Genomic DNA, 16,361 nt, shown 5'->3' on the forward strand with positions numbered 1-16,361 from the left:
GGTGATGTCTTCAGCTTTGCTTTCTCTTGGAAATGCACCAAAAAAAAGAATTAACAAGGAACAAAGAATGGAGATATTGACGACAACAAAAAATGTTTCTCTGTGATTGAAATTATAATTCTAATGTTTACAATTACGTTGTGGTCTGGAATGGATCGAAAGAGGATGTCTGAGCTGAAGAGATAGATTCGCATACTGCACCGAAGACTTCAGGAATGAACGGAGAGTAGACGTACGTACGCCCAAAAACGCTCGCTTCATACTGTATGTATTTCGCCAGGAATATGTACATGACGGAAATGCACGTGCAAAACACGTGACAATAAGCCCCTATAAATCCCTATGCTCCCACCGGTGGCGGGAACCCAATTCTTCCCTCCCCCGTCCTCTCCCTCGGTCTCTCTGTCTCTCTCTTTCCGATTCGTCGCCCCTCTCCTCCCTGCTCTTCCCCACCCCTGATCCCGCGGCCACCATGAGCGGAGGTAACGCCAAGCGCCGCGGGGGCCCGCCCCCAGCGCCCGCTTCGAACCCCTCGAAGCGATTCCAGGCCGGCAGCCAAAACCCTCAAACCCCGCAGCAGCCGTTGAATGGGGTGGCGGCGGAGGAGGATATGATGGACGAGGACGTCTTCTTGGAGGAGACTCTACTGAGATACGAGGAGGACGAGGAGGCCGTCCTCCTCCTCCGTGACGAGGCCTTCTCATCTCGCCTTTCGCGGTGGAGGCGCCCTGCCCTCTCCCTCTCCCACCTCTCTGGCTGCGAAAGCATCGGTACGGATGCCCTCGTCCGAGTCCAACTGCAGAATTGTCTTTTCTTGACTCGTTTCTTGTACGCAGTTTTTCAGCAGCTCGAGATCGATTACGTGATAGGCGAAAGCCATAAAGAACTGCTGCCTAACTCGTCTGGGACTGCAGCGATTCTTAGGATCTTCGGTGTGACCAGAGAGGGTTAGAGTTGCTGTTTCTCTCACTAATCTTGATATTTTAGTATCTGATTGGTTCTATCAATTAAATAATTTGATGGATTTTGGAATTGATTAGGTCACAGTGTATGCTGTCATGTTCATGGCTTTGAGCCTTACTTCTACATCAGTTGTCCTGTGGGAATGGGCCCTGATGATATCTCCCGCTTTCACCAAACCTTAGAGGTGGTTGCTACATAATTTCATTGCTTGTCTTGTCTAGTTGTGTACAAGTAGTCAGTTTTCTGCATTATCAGTTGTCTTGCTGAGATCATGTCTCTTGCAATGTGAATCATAACAGGGGAGAATGAGAGAGTCAAATAGAAACAGCAATGTGGCAAGGTTCATTAAGCGGGTTGAGTTGGTGCAGAAAAAAAGCATTATGTATTACCAGAAGCATTCGTCACAGCCTTTCCTTAAGATTGTTGTTGCCTTGCCGACTATGGTTGCTAGCTGTCGTGGTAAGATGCTTGATGCAAAAGGGGAACTATGTTTTCCCTTTTTTCTATCCTTTGAATTCGGATAGTGAACTTATAATTTTGTTTTTGTTACTCAATGACAGAACGACTAGCCTTTTCCTTTCTTTTCATTAAGCTCAATGGCATGAGTACAATATGTCTTGGTTAGGGGTTTCATGTGGATATCTGAGATCGTTCAAAGATAATGAATTGCTTTCTCCATAGTGTTAGTTATGGTTTTAACAATTGTCTATATAGAGATTAATGAAATTTGTGACACTATGGCAGGTATTCTTGAGAGGGGCATAACAATTGACGGCACTGGTTCAAAGAATTTCCTGACGTATGAGAGCAACATTCTTTTTGCTCTTCGATTCATGATTGATTGCAACATTGTTGGGGGCAATTGGATTGAAATTTCTGCAGGAAAATATAAAAAGGCGATCAAGAGCATGTCTTATTGCCAACTGGAACTTGATTGCCTGTATCCTATTGGACATAAAAAGGAATTCGACCAAAGAATAATTTTTATTGGTTATCTTCTTTCCTTAATCCTTTTGTAGATATTCTGAGTTGATTAGTCATGCCCCAGAAGGTGAATACTCTAAAATGGCTCCATTTCGTATATTAAGTTTTGACATTGAGTGTGCTGGTCGTAAAGGACTCTTTCCTGAGCCAACTCATGATCCTGTTATTCAGGTCTTTCCTTTTGCCTCTGATGGTACTAAAAAAGTGTATCAACATGAAATTTGCTTGCTTATTTTAGTGGGAGTCTCATAAAACACTGACTTAATTTTCCTTCTTTAACTACTTTTTCTTCTTTTAAGCAGATAGCCAACTTGGTCACCCTTCAAGGAGATGATCACCCTTTCATACAAAATGTAATGACTCTTAAATCGTGTTCTCCAATCGTTGGAGTTGATGTGATGTCATTTGATACAGAGAGAGAGGTTTTGCTTGCTTGGAGGGTAAGCTACTTTATGTTCTTCATATGGCATTTTAGTAAAGCATACATGATACTGTTATCTGCATGCCTTAACATTATTCATACTAGCAGTGTCTTTCCTATTTGGATTGGTTTATGTGATTGCTTTCCCTATATGTTGTGCGTATGGAATTTCATGGAGTTATCACACAATCTTTTTGGAAAATTTAATATATATTCAATACAGGATTTTGTTCGTGAGATAGACCCTGATATTATAATTGGTTACAATATCTGCAAATTTGATCTGCCATATCTTATTGAGGTATTTTATATTCTTGTAAGTTGGTTAAAGAATTTATTGCTATAGATCACATCTTCATGTATTACTGTTCTTTCATCTTCTTGTCCTTAGAGAGCTGAAGCCCTTAAGATTGGTGAGTTTCCAATACTTGGTCGCATAAGAAACAGTCGGGTTCGTGTCCGAGATACAACGTTCTCATCCAGGTTGTGCATAGCTATGGCTACGGCATATACATCTACAACTATTATACGATGTGTTTTTTTTTTACTTTTAATATCTGCCTCTTATTTCGACATAATACAATGTTTGGCTTTGGCTAATATCTCCTGCATTTGGTGCTGTTGTATGTCCATTTAGCAACCTTTGTATTTATTACTGTTCACTCTCATTTTGTTGTAGCCCACATGGTGCATCTCATTGCCAATATTAAACCATTATAGCTGGTGGTTGACGTAGAGGAATCTCAACAATTGTCTTGTCTAATCATTTGCATTTCTAGAACAGGTGCTTTTGGTCAATAAAATTTTCCACTTTGCTAGGCTTCATAATCATGCATTATGTTTTTCCATATTAAATTTGGTTGTAGATGGGACGCAAATATTGTCCCTGCTTTGCTAGTCTAATAGTTTCTGGTCTCATCTTCTTATCTTCTCATTCTCTTAGTTATTCATGGTGGTAAAAGGATTAATAGTGACTGTTATTTTTGCCTTCAAAAGATCTGATGTACAAATTGGCAAGAAATTTGAGTCTTGATTTACTCTTATGGTTTGCAGAGCTTTAACAAATTTTATCAACTTGGTTTATTTACTGATCCAGATAGGTCTTCAGAAACTACATTGACTTAGGTTAAGATTTGAAAAGAATTGGGATGTTATGAATGTGTACATCCTTTTTTGAAGGTTTATCAACTAATCATGAGAACATGGTGTTGTGTGATCATCAGAAGTCAGCCAGCTTTAGATGAATTATCTTTGTGTATCTTGGTTTTCTATCATCCTCGAGTGAAGTTGAGGAAGAACCAGTTTAACTTGGCATTTGTTGGGTGTTTGTATCTAACTTAGATTTGGATTTATGTTGAGAGGTGGCATTTGGTGGAACTGACAATAATATCGCATAATGACATAGACCACATGACGCATACCATTTTTATATTAACAAGTGTGCTAGTTGATAAGAATTTGTGAGTCGAATTATTAAACTTGGAAACTGAAACTTTTGAGCATGAGGTTTCTCTTATATAAATTTGCCAACATTTTGCTGTGTGGACAATTATGTTGACTAAGAAATCCCTTCAATCAAATTACTCTGTAATAGCCCTGCAAATATATGCTGAATTTTAAAATCGTTTCTGTGTTGTACTGCATTAATCATACTTTGATTTTTGCAGGCAATATGGTGTAAGGGAAAGCAAAGAAGTTAAAGTGGAGGGAAGAGTTCAATTTGATCTGCTTCAGGTTCTGATCTTTATAAATACTTTCTGTTGGTTATGTTAATATCTATTTAAGTTCTATAGTAAGATATTCGTATTTGTGCACCATCTGATTCAATCTTTTTTCAACCACATCAATAAAGGCTATGCAAAGAGATTACAAGCTTAGCTCCTATTCTTTGAATTCTGTTTCAGCACACTTTCTTGGAGAGCAAGTAAGTTTCTGCTATTTTTCAAGTGATTATAATTGAACTTATATTATTTTGTCTTATGTTCATTGTATTATATCATAAATCTGATGTAGGATTGTATATAACTGTTCAACTGGAAAGTAGCTGTAGTGCATAAACATCTTGTTGCTCCCTATGCCATATTTGTAGACAATGGAATGCTTATCCACAGTTGCATAACATAGCATGGTTTTGCAATTTGCCCCCTCTGTTCTGCTGGCCAACCAAACAAGCCAGTGGGCAGCAGTAATTAACAAATATTCTGCAGTAGATCAGCTTCTACCAACTATTCTGTATTAATTCAGAGTGAGGTCCTATCCTTCCTATCACATTATAACATGAACAGGAATCTGTTTCATCATTTGCAATTCAAAATTGACCATTTAGGTTTATTCAAATCAAGTTCCAAGAAAGCAACTATTCTGGTTGTAGGTGCAGTTACCAACTTACAATTGCTACTCTTTTAGTGTATCATGTAAATCTATCTAAAAATGTATTTAACAGTTATTTAATATCTTGATTCTTGATCTGTATCTTCGATTTTCCTCGTATCACTCATTAGTGAAATATTACTTTTTTGCCTTGCAATAATCAATCTAAAACTAACTATTTGGAACTTATTACTTGTTTTGCTTGATATTTCCAAATCTTTGGTTGACGATGCTGAGAAAATGCAGATCGAACATTGTTGATTGTTGAGTATATTCATGTATTATTTCGAGTAAATATTTTAGAATGTGCAACCTACATGCTTTCTCATTTGAAGTTCTACATTCTTCCTCTTTTGATATCTTACATGCTTCTTCATTTGATTTCCTGAATCACTGAGTTGTAGCTTCTGTTGCAATGTATTATAAAAAAGGGTATCCAATTCTTGCAAGACTGCTGCTTAATGAAATTTTACTTTCTTAACTTCCTAATGCTGCTTTTTTTTTTTTCGCAAAAGCACCTTATATGACAAGTAGAAAGTTGCTATATTCAAGATTTTGGTATCTCTTGCTAAATCTTTTGACCTCTTTGACTTAGATTCATTATTTCTTCTTTACTATTAAGATTGTGCTGATGCTCGTTAAGCTGTAGTAGCAGCAGACCGTAACTATAATTAGCTTTTGCAAGGATGATGAGAATATGACTCCTAGACCTATCCAAAGAAAGATAAAAAGTCAAGTTCTAGTTCATCTGTAATTGATCTTTTTTTTTCTCATAGAAAATCAATTTAGATCTCTCGAGCTTTACTTGCTATATTTGATACCCTTTACCACTGAGTTCTCTGTAGATCTGACATAAGCTTATTGCTACCCATAATCTTTTTCACATGTAAAAAGGGAAGATACCCTAGTAGTCCTAGCCGTAAATAATGGATATTAGACATTATGCGTATGGACCATGCAGTGTCTGTTCGGGGAGGGGTGATTTGCATATTTTCCAACTTGTGTATGCTCAGTCTTTTTTGCGTAAATAATGTAAATAATTGAAGTGCTAAATGTTGCCATCAAGTTTCTGCAGACTTGGATTTCTCACTGACATTTCTTTTGTTGCAGAAAGAGGATGTTCATCATTCAATAATATCTGACCTTCAAAATGGCAACGCAGAGACAAGAAGGCGGCTAGCTGTCTACTGTTTGAAGGTTCACTGATGATTTTAAATCATCTATATCTGAGATATGCTTTATTTCAGTTCTTAATCTTTTTTAATAGGCTGTACTTAAAGAAATACATGAAGCTTTACATACACAATTTTGTCTACCATGCTAAAACATTAATCAAGGAATTTGTTTACACAATCTGCTGACTGGCATTGTGCATGCCATGTGCCCTGCCCTGCTGGTGCGGGGGCACTTGGTGTCATGGTGCTGTCTGTTGCATGCAACTACTGTGCACAAATTCACTTTTTTTATTAATCTTTTCCTTGATGCTACAGTAAGTTTTTTGGTTATATATCTATAATTTTTTGCTATTTTAAGTATTTAGATTCTTCATACCATACTAACTTTTGGTTAAGTAATTTTTTGCTATAGTTTGCGAGATGATGAGCTTTTGAAAATTTTAATATAATAATGTTATGCTAGTATCCATACCTAAGATTTTGTTGGGCTAGATATATAATTCTAGAATTTTGACAGGGCATATATGCAATGTTGCATATTCATGTGAAGAATAAGTAGAACTCTTAAATCATTAGTAGCAGATATGTCTCCGAAAGCTATTGAAAAGCTCTACATATTTTGAATTTGATTTAATATGATACTTGTCTAGCTAATATATTGTTTCTTCATATGCAGAATGCTTTTATGTTTCTTTTTTCACTTCTCTACCTCTCAAGCTTCTTTTACCCCTACCAAACATAAGTTGTCGACCAGCGGTGCATGTGGTGTGGGTGTTCCTTTTTCAAAGGAACCATTAAGATTCAGTTAGGAGTGTTGAACAGAATGGAATGGACCGTAATTCATAATTCATGTTAATCGCCAACAAAACAATTACTTTAACCCTTCTGCACCATCATATGGTTGGATATTAGGCATAACTTCAGGAGAACTGGTTATAATCATCTAAGTGGTTCTTACTGCCTCAGGTTTAGTGTGCAAAGTTTTTACGTGATGTTATTCACTGAACAACTTATCTGTTACAAATGCAGGATGCGTACCTTCCACAGAGACTTCTGGACAAGTTGATGTATATTTACAACTATGTAGAAATGGCCCGAGTTACTGGTGTCCCTATATCATTTCTACTAGCAAGAGGCCAGAGCATTAAGGTGATGCTGCTGATGTTTTTGCTCTTATATTTGCTAAGACAATAATTGGCACTGACCTGGATTACTTTTTCTTTCAGGTTCTCTCTCAGCTCCTAAGGAAAGCAAAGCAGAAGAATCTTGTTATTCCAAATATCAAAGGGCAGGGATCTGGACAAGAAACTTTCGAGGGTGCAACTGTAAGTAAATATAATTTTAGTGGCATGTCTTTTCCCCCCTCTACTACTTGAGCATATTATGATGTTAATTTACTTTTGTGAGCTCATTCAATAAAATTTGGAGACCGTTGGAAAAGATTGCAAGCAAGAGTCTTATTGATTGCTGTCACATCAATCTTCATCATGATATGTACATCGGAAAATTAAGAAACATTCATTTAGACTCTAGAGAGTAATATGCTGTAAGTTCTCATATCTAACTTGCTTTCTTTGTTAATCCAATGCATTAGTTGCATGGTTCCATGTTTTTCTTAAAAAAATTGATCTTCTTATGTGTAGAGGTTCCATAAATTAGTGTTTATCTTGCTGCCCCAATTATAGCTTCTTCTATCATGTCATGGCATGACATGATGGTCTTCAGAACATCCCCAAAAAACTTAAAACTATCTGGTCATGAAATAGTTTAATGCCATAATGGGACATATACTCTTTTAGGAGTTATCATAAATGATAAAACCATGGAATAGTTTTTTGTTTATTCCATGTATAAACTTTTTCTTTTTACATATTTCTGATGCATGGAAATATTTTGTGGTCATTAATATCATAACACATCCATTAGAAAAGGTGGAACGCTAGAAGAGACATGTGTTGAATAATGTAGTTGACAAGCTGTGGTGCTTCATGTCGCATCCAAATCACTGATTTTAATTAATGAACTGGCAATGTGTATGATAATAATTGTCCAGATTTGTCTGCACACAAGTAAGATCATTTGGCTATCATTTGTTGGTGATATTGAGATTGCTAACCTTAACCTTTTCTAAATTCACTTACAGATGCCATTTCTGGTAAGTGTTCATAAACAGGGACTTGGCAGTTTATTCAGCCCTATCCACTGCATCATATTACTTAAAAAGTTATCTGCCTAGTATCTGTTAATTTTTTTCTTCCTTTATCATGCTTGCTTTGCTCATAATTAAAGATGTAGGAGTTATTTCACATCTTTTGAATTGTAAAAATTTGTTTGAACTTATAATGAAACTGCTGGTTTGTTTACTTGATCAATCCCTTTGTCCTTTAGCTACTTGCCTTTCCATTTGCAGGTTTTAGAGGCAAAGACTGGATTTTATGAAAAGCCCATAGCAACTTTGGACTTTGCTTCTTTGTATCCATCCATCATGATGGCATACAATTTGTGCTACTGCACGCTGGTAATAAATTGTACTAAGGAAACTGACTGCTGATTGGAATTATAGCCTTGTCTAAGAATAATTTTATTTGGTTAAAATATCTAAGATGTTCTGATTCTATTATTTTGTCAAGGTTACTGCAGAAGATGCTCGCAGGCTAAACCTGCCAGCAGAGAGTATAAACAAAACCCCCTCAGGTGAAGTCTTTGTTAAATCTGAGTTGCAGAAGGTGCTGATTTCTCTTTGGTCTAAGTCTGCAGATTTATGACTTAATCCTTTGTATTCTCTCTTTCTTTGTTGTCCCATGCGGTGACATGGAAAATTTTCTTTTTTGAAACTAGGGCATACTTCCTGAAATCCTAGAAGAGCTATTGGCTGCTCGTAAAAGAGCAAAAGCTGATTTGAAGGTATTGTTAAGGGATGAAGAAATTTGTGGACTTCTTATCACACTTCTAATATTTCATTTGATTTTGCATGGGATTTACATATTTATCAATTTTTGATGCCTTGTTTGATTTTGAACTTCCTGCATGCTAATGTTGAACAAATTTTCTTGCCATAGATCATCTTCTTTAACCTTTGGATATTTATTTTCAGGAAGCAAAAGATCCTTTTGAGAAGGCTGTACTAGATGGACGGCAGTTGGCTTTGAAAGTAAATCACCTTAATTTCATCATTAACATTTTATTTCAAGATGATAAATCAATGTTGGCTTTGTTTGTCATTTTTGTTTTTTGTTTGTCATTTAGATAAGTGCAAACTCTGTATATGGGTTTACTGGAGCTACTATTGGTCAGTTACCTTGTTTAGAGATATCTTCAAGTGTGACGAGCTATGGTAAACAGTTCTTCCTCATACTAGTACTTTTTAAATTTGTAACTTAATAAAAAATATTTGTTAATTATTTATAGTTACTGCAATATAAGTAGAAAGGATTTTGCTTCTTAGTCCATAAGTTTTTCTTGGTGGAAAATATAAAGGTCGACAAATGATTGAGCATACAAAGAAGCTGGTAGAAGAAAAATTTACAATAAGTGGGGGCTATGATCGTAATGCAGAGGTATGATTTTTGAACTAGCTTGACTTTAAAAAGATGAAATTGTAATTCACTATGTGGTTTGAAGCGAGGAAAATATAGTTGTAGGTTTTGCAGAACTTGTTTATGATTTAATCTAGTTATTCATGAATTCATGGTTACTGAATGCTTCTTGGTACATGTATTTGATCTTAGTAAAGCTTATTGTTATGCTGTGCTTCACTGTTGCATTGCATAAATGTTGTGGGTTCATTTCTTTTTGTTGATCGACTTTGTTTCAACTGCCTGCTAATTGGCATGCTTCTTGTACTGAAGTGATATCTCCCAATATATGAATGTTCAGGAAGATAGGTTCTGTTAGTAAATTAGCAATTAATTAAAAGTGGAAAGGGTCTTTTCAGATGAAGAGAAAAAGTTTCCGACATATAGAAGAGTGATGTACATTATTACATCGATGCTCTTGGGTCAACATGGCAGTGCTTGTGTAGAACAGTTTGTGTGTTCATCTCAGGATTGGTCACAAATGGGAGCAATAATACAATTGGTGCTTTAGTCGAGAGAATCAGAACTTTGCTGAGCTACTACTGCTGAGTTTTTAGTCTTAAAAATTATCATGTTGGTTAAATTAGATGTATGGTTGTAACAATTAGGATTGTTTTGGATGCTATATTTTCTACATAACTTATCAAGTTATGAAGAGACTTATCAAGTTTCTACAACTAGCTTCTTTCTTTGTTTAATTGGGGAAAATCTGCTCAATTAATTCTTTATATAGGAAAACCTTAATTTAAATCAGGTTTATTTCACTTTATTCCTCAAAAATTATTTTGTCTCATTTGAGCATTCAAATCATGTGACTTGTTTTAGTGAAGTCAGAAAATTTCCAGAAAGGAATGATTTTTCAGCTAGCATGACAAGTTTTTTTCTGAGGGATCTGAATTGTGTCAGTGGTGCTGCATTATTTTATAATGCAGTGAGGTTAATTTTCTTTCCTTTTTGATCTTTTTCATGTCAAGCCGTATGTGGGCAGACGAGAACTCTTCATGCAGCTGATTTTTAATAAATTAATTTCAGTATATGCTATCACCATGCACCAAAACTGATTGTGGTTTTAATTGGCATGGATATTTTCTTTAATAATCAATTCTGACATATTTCAGTGCAATTGGTGAAGAAACATGCTTCATCCCTTTATGTGACACTATGGATATTTCAAGGAGATTTGGACTATGGAAATAATGTTGCTATGACTAGTTTATCAACAAGTTGAAGAAATTCGAATCAAGCAGTAACTAGAAAGAAAATTTATGTCATCACAAAAATGATTGTAGAAGAAGTCGACCACTTCTAGTAAAAGTGGCTGTGAGATGCAAGGAATTAATAAATATGTTACTGGTTTATAATGTGTTTGTGGGAACCTAGTTTTTTCTTAGCTGCACTTTGTTTGATGATTGTGTGCATATGGCACATAACCAGCCCATGCAGTGCCTCAGTCACATTGAAGTTCGAAGGCCTTTGGTCGTGAGTTGATCCATTTAACCAGCAGATTTTCTAGGCTTGGCACCATAATGCATGGACAACAGCCACACTTTCTACTGAGACAACACTCACCTACTGAGACAATGATGATCATATCCAGTTAATTATTTAACATGGAGTTATGAAATAATATAGCTGAGTGGCAACCTGATAGACATACTGTGTAGAAGTATGCTAATGCAGAAACAAGCAACCATGAACTAGTAGTTTCGAGCTGACATAATGTCTAAAATTTTTGTCCATTGTTATGTTAAACAGGATATCACCAAATGATTTAAGGTGGTTCTGAAGATGAATTGCTTTGGCTTTATAAGCCAAAATGTGTAACAAAGCTGATGTTGTTCATCCATAATTCCATATTACTTTCATGACAAATTTGTCTATATGCATTTGTGCTTACATGTTTCTGGAAAACTGAAATTCTGATCATTTGATGACATTTTTATTTTAGTTGATTACCAAGTGATATATTCTGCTAGGTTGTTTACGGAGACACCGACTCTGTTATGGTACAATTTGGTGAGCCAACTGTAGAGGCAGCAATGAAACTAGGAAGAGAAGCAGCAGAATATATTACTGGGACTTTCATAAAGGTATCAATGGGATCACCGGTGATCACTTCCGAGTTTTTTATGCTCTTAGATCATATGATTCTCCTGTAGTTTCTTTCAGACTTATGTCATTATCATGTGATATGCAAACCATGGACCTCTGGACCTAAGTTATGCTTCTGCATTCTAAATGTTATGTTTGATTTTTATAATAGACTTGATTGCTATCAGTGAACATATTGGTCAATCTTTGTCATCGGGAGGGACAACAGCCAGCGTATTAGGCTTTAAACTTATTTTCTTATAGAACTGTTTTAGTTAGTCCATCTTAATCCTGGCCAGTTTTGAATATGTTTTCTTTGTTTCTTGAAGCCCATCAGGCTAGAATTCGAAAAGGTCTACTATCCTTACTTGCTAATAAGCAAGAAGAGATATGCTGGCTTGTACTGGACAAAGCCTGATACTTTTGACAAAATGGACACCAAAGGTAAGGATCTGAAGTGCTCCATTAAATTTTATATTATCGTGGTCTGATGACATTGCATGCTTTGATGGCAGGCATTGAGACTGTCAGAAGAGACAACTGTTTGTTGGTTAAAAATCTGGTAAATGAGTGTCTTCACAAGATACTAATAGACCAAGATGTTCCTGGTGCAGTTCAGTATGTTAAAAATACCATTTCAGATCTTTTAATGAACCGTGTGGATTTGTCTCTTTTGGTTATAACAAAGGTAATTACCAACCGAAAGAGTTGATATGTATCATGTTCAAGTTCACGCGAAAATGTCTTGTATGCCATTTAATATAGTGCATGTAAATTATTAAAAAAACCTGGAAGAATTTTATTTTGGTTCTTAGCACGTATTTGAAATTGAAAGAATGCTCTCTAACTGTGTTATCTGTGATGAGTCATTACTATCAATTTATTTGTTAAAAAAACTTAATTTATACTATCAGGTATCTGATTTTTATTTTTTGATCTCTTCTTTAACAGGGTTTGACCAAAACAGGAGATGATTATGCCGTAAAGGCTGCACATGTTGAACTTGCTGAAAGGATGAGAAAAGTATGAGGACTTCTAGTTATACTGCCTGATTTTGAATTTTGTCATTTTTTTCATTTTTTTGATAACGTGATTAAAAGAGCACAATTAGCATTCAGCATGGTTTCTTTTATGGTGCGTATGCAGTGCATATATATACATACACCTTGAAAGAGGGAGTTTCATGCATTCCAAATACGGGCAATATCTAGCATCATATTCAACCAATAGAAAAGGAGATTTACAGGCCATTCATGTGTATTGGTGATTTATCTATGGAGACTTCTAATATACACGTTACCAAATAACCGACATTCCATGTTTCTCAGAACTGAGAATGTGCAAAAAAATATACATTTATATATGCATTTATGCATGTTTACGATCCTATAGAAGCTGTAAACTGTTTGGTATAATGTTGCATCAGGGAAATTAACAGTGACATGTTAATGAAGGAGATGATTGTTCCTTATTAGATGATGCCTTTGGATATCATGTTAATGAATATGATATACAAAGTAATGAAATGCATGACTTACTAAATGATGCTGTCCATATTTTATGTATCCCAAGAAAGGTGTTATACTGCCATCTCATATGCTCTTCTTGGATTCACATGGGAGTTCTACTGAGAAAAAAAATGCCTTTTTTTATCTGTCTAGAAATTCAACAAACTAAAGATGAATTGAGCTGAAAATTTTAGCGAAAATGCTATCAAACATTTTTGTGGTTAGGAAACATTTAAATTTATCTCCTCGTGGCATACATGCAGATAAGTATTAGACTGATTCTTAAACTAGTGAGAGGTTGCTGAAGCCAAGCACAAGGAAGAGAGTATCATATGATTTTTAGCATTTAATTTAATTATGGAAACCTGATTCCTTTTATCTTGTAGCAATATAGGGATATGAGAAACCTGATTATAAGTTGGTAAAGAAGAATGATCTCAAAGGTGCAAGGAGTTGATAACATTAGAAGAGTCCTTGAGAGCTGATTTGTTTGCTACTCTTTGTACTAAAATATGCCATTTTCAGACAATCTTTTGATGAGCATTATGAGGATGAGACTTTTAATATCTGCTTAAGCTTTTGAAAATGGTTGAAGATTAGCAATATCAAGTTGGTGAAGTAAACAAAAAAGTGATAATAATAGCATTTTCAATTATTGGCATTGCCCAGAAAGCTATTGCTACAAGCTTAGTCTGTATATTAGTGGACTGTCGATCATCTTCATCAAATGTTTTATATTCCTTGGTATGTCTTTCATTGACCTATGTGCAGATCCTAAAAATGATACAACTAGATATTTCTGCTATTTGTTGTTTAACTCAAGGTCTGTCATATCGAAGCGTACCGTCCGCTATCGCTACAGTATTACAGTACTATACTGTAGCACTGCTACAGTATGAAAATTTAAAATTGTTCAGTACATCAGGGTGTACTGTTCGGTACACCCTGATGTACCGCCCGGTACACTGGTATCATACCGTACCAAGCCCGGGTCGAAACATCGGTACGGTACGGTACGGTACGGCGAACCTTGGTTTAACTGATATGTAATCTTATCAAGTTCACCAATATAAACTCTTTAAGCAACATATCTAAGCAACTGTGGTGGTTGTGGTGAATAGAGGGATGCTGCAACTGCTCCTAATGTTGGAGATCGTGTTCCATATGTCATAATCAAAGCTGCTAAAGGTGCCAAGGTAATTAATATCCTGTTCTTTTAGAAGGGAGAGAAGTTCTATTTATTGATCTGCTTGATGTGTTGAACAGGCTTATGAGAAGTCTGAGGATCCAATATATGTGCTTGAGAACAATATTCCAATAGATCCACAGTATTACCTTGAAAATCAGATGAGCAAGGTTGGCTAAATAAATTCTTTGTTGTCTTGATAAATATCTGTGATAAATATCCTCCCATCCGGGGCATTGACAATTAGGTATGTTAACATTGCAGCCACTTCTCAGAATCTTTGAGCCTATTCTGAAAAATGCAAGTAAAGAGCTTCTTCATGGAAGTCACACCAGATCTGTGTCCATATCAACTCCTTCAAACAGTGGTATTATGAAATTTGCTAAGAAGCAGCTTAGCTGTCTTGGATGCAAAGCAGTAATCGGGTTAGATATTCGCATACAAAGTCACCCTTCGTGAATTTACAGATGATGATTTCTAATCCTCTGCACATGCCTGACTTGATCTCTGTATCCACAGCACATCTTGCTTTTCGTTAACTAGTTAAAACACCAAAGTTTTAATAACTAGTTAATCTCTGTATCCACAGCACATCTGATGAACAGTATTATCCCTACAGTTAATAGATTCCCACTAGTTATGAAATATTTGCATGCTCAATATGGAAAATTGAGCTTAACTGCATAACCATGCATGTGGATCACTTATCAAGCCATGAATTACAATTCATATATGTAATTTGAAGCTAACTAGGGACCAATATACAATTTGATACTTCTGAAAGAATTGTCTGTGACTTGGTCTTCTTCAGAACTCTCGGGTAACTCTATTTTTTGCTGCCAGTAATGCAGAGCAAACTCTTTGCTCGCACTGCAAGGGAAGAGAAGCTGAGATATACTGCAAAATGGTAGCTAATGGTATTTCTTTCTACCTTTTTTTAATATCTTTGAGCAAAAATTATGTTGATGTTAGAAACCTCGATGCAGTAAATAATTAAGGCTTTAAATCCTGTTTTGCTATAGTTTTTAACGTGAAGTATATTTAAATAATAAAAATGAGCCAGCCTCACCCACGTAAACTCTTGTTGACAGCCTTTACATCGAATAATGATTTTGTCTTGAAGTGTTTGAGTTTGAATTTAGAAGGGATGACATTGAATTGGTTGTGCAAATTTTGCTGGCTGCATGCTTTTGTGCATTGTTTGTGATATGAAGTGACTTGTGTGAAATGTTTACAGTTTCCGAATTGGAGATGCTCTTCGGCAGACTGTGGACACAGTGCCAAGAATGCCAAGGTTCTCTTCACCAAGATGTGTTGTGTACAAGGTGTCCCCATGTCATTTTCTGCCACTTCCGGTTCTCTTAACATCCAAATCTCATCAAAACTAATGATGATGTCTCTTTGTGACAGTCGTGACTGCCCCATCTTTTACCGAAGGAAGAAAGCACAAAAGGATATGGCCGAAGCTAAGATGCAACTTGATCGGTGGAATTTTTGAGCCCACTGAGTTGGCTATGGTAATTCATTTTGCCCGGTTTGAAACCAATGTTACTTATAGGTAAATACTAAAACCTCCCTGTATTCTGCATTGGTTAAAACCTCTCAAAATCCTGCATAGGTGAAAACCTTTGGCTGTTTCTTTGCTGGCAAATCTGATTTGGAGTGCTGGTAATCTATTGGGAGTTCATCTCAATATAAAATGACCACATCGTCAGCTGGAGTTTTATTTCCAAGCCTTGCCTGATAGCATCTTTGGCAGTGCCGAGGATGAGAGCATTGGAAAGTCGAGCTGGTCAGTGACATTTTTGTATAAATGTTTGTTAAAGAGGCACACGTGAACATTATGTAAAGTTATCATTGTGGATGATTAGAAGTCTTCTTGTGCATGGAATGGCATGAAACCTTGGAAGGATGATGTTCTCGTGATTTGTTTCTGCTTTGCTTTTAGAACTGCCTGTTGTAAGAATCAACAATTTTGGTGATAAAAATGTTGATCATTCAGATGGGGAACTTTCAAAACACCGGCGAGACTAAGATCTCATCGAAAGGGTAAGGAAAAAAGACTTTTGTTGTTGAGCATTTGAGATT

General features: G+C 36.0%; 1 protein-coding gene across 1 annotated transcript; it reads left to right on the plus strand.

Annotated features, from left to right (window-relative positions):
- Positions 1 to 384: 384 nt before the first annotated feature.
- On the plus strand, positions 385 to 16,185 carry LOC135606825 (DNA polymerase delta catalytic subunit-like). Its single transcript, XM_065098124.1, has 31 exons — positions 385 to 770; positions 837 to 947; positions 1,041 to 1,147; positions 1,263 to 1,422; positions 1,708 to 1,903; positions 1,983 to 2,118; positions 2,250 to 2,387; positions 2,592 to 2,669; positions 2,760 to 2,851; positions 4,036 to 4,102; positions 4,221 to 4,292; positions 5,849 to 5,935; positions 6,943 to 7,062; positions 7,140 to 7,238; positions 8,324 to 8,431; positions 8,544 to 8,639; positions 8,752 to 8,817; positions 9,008 to 9,064; positions 9,160 to 9,247; positions 9,391 to 9,470; positions 11,465 to 11,578; positions 11,909 to 12,023; positions 12,095 to 12,267; positions 12,531 to 12,602; positions 14,209 to 14,283; positions 14,354 to 14,443; positions 14,538 to 14,698; positions 15,117 to 15,190; positions 15,511 to 15,598; positions 15,684 to 15,790; positions 15,892 to 16,185. Exons 1-30 carry the CDS (start codon positions 473 to 475, stop codon positions 15,769 to 15,771), a joined length of 3,306 nt encoding a protein of 1,101 aa, XP_064954196.1. The 5' UTR covers positions 385 to 472; the 3' UTR covers positions 15,772 to 15,790; positions 15,892 to 16,185.
- The last annotated feature ends 176 nt before the right edge of the window (positions 16,186 to 16,361 follow it).

The sequence above is a fragment of the Musa acuminata genome, chromosome BXJ2-3, assembly GCF_036884655.1.
Source record: "Musa acuminata AAA Group cultivar baxijiao chromosome BXJ2-3, Cavendish_Baxijiao_AAA, whole genome shotgun sequence".
Lineage (NCBI taxonomy): Eukaryota > Viridiplantae > Streptophyta > Magnoliopsida > Zingiberales > Musaceae > Musa > Musa acuminata.

What these genes read in the sequence shown, in the direction of transcription:
- LOC135606825 (XM_065098124.1), top strand. Translation starts at nt 473, where the DNA reads ATGAGCGGAGGTAACGCCAAGCGCCGCGGGGGCCCGCCCCCAGCGCCC. An exon ending in TTCAATTTGATCTGCTTCAG is followed by an intron (nt 4,103 to 4,220) that starts GTTCTGATCTTT and finishes ACATCAATAAAG; the next exon opens with GCTATGCAAAGAGATTACAA. An exon ending in AAGCTGCTAAAGGTGCCAAG is followed by an intron (nt 14,284 to 14,353) that starts GTAATTAATATC and finishes TGTGTTGAACAG; the next exon opens with GCTTATGAGAAGTCTGAGGA.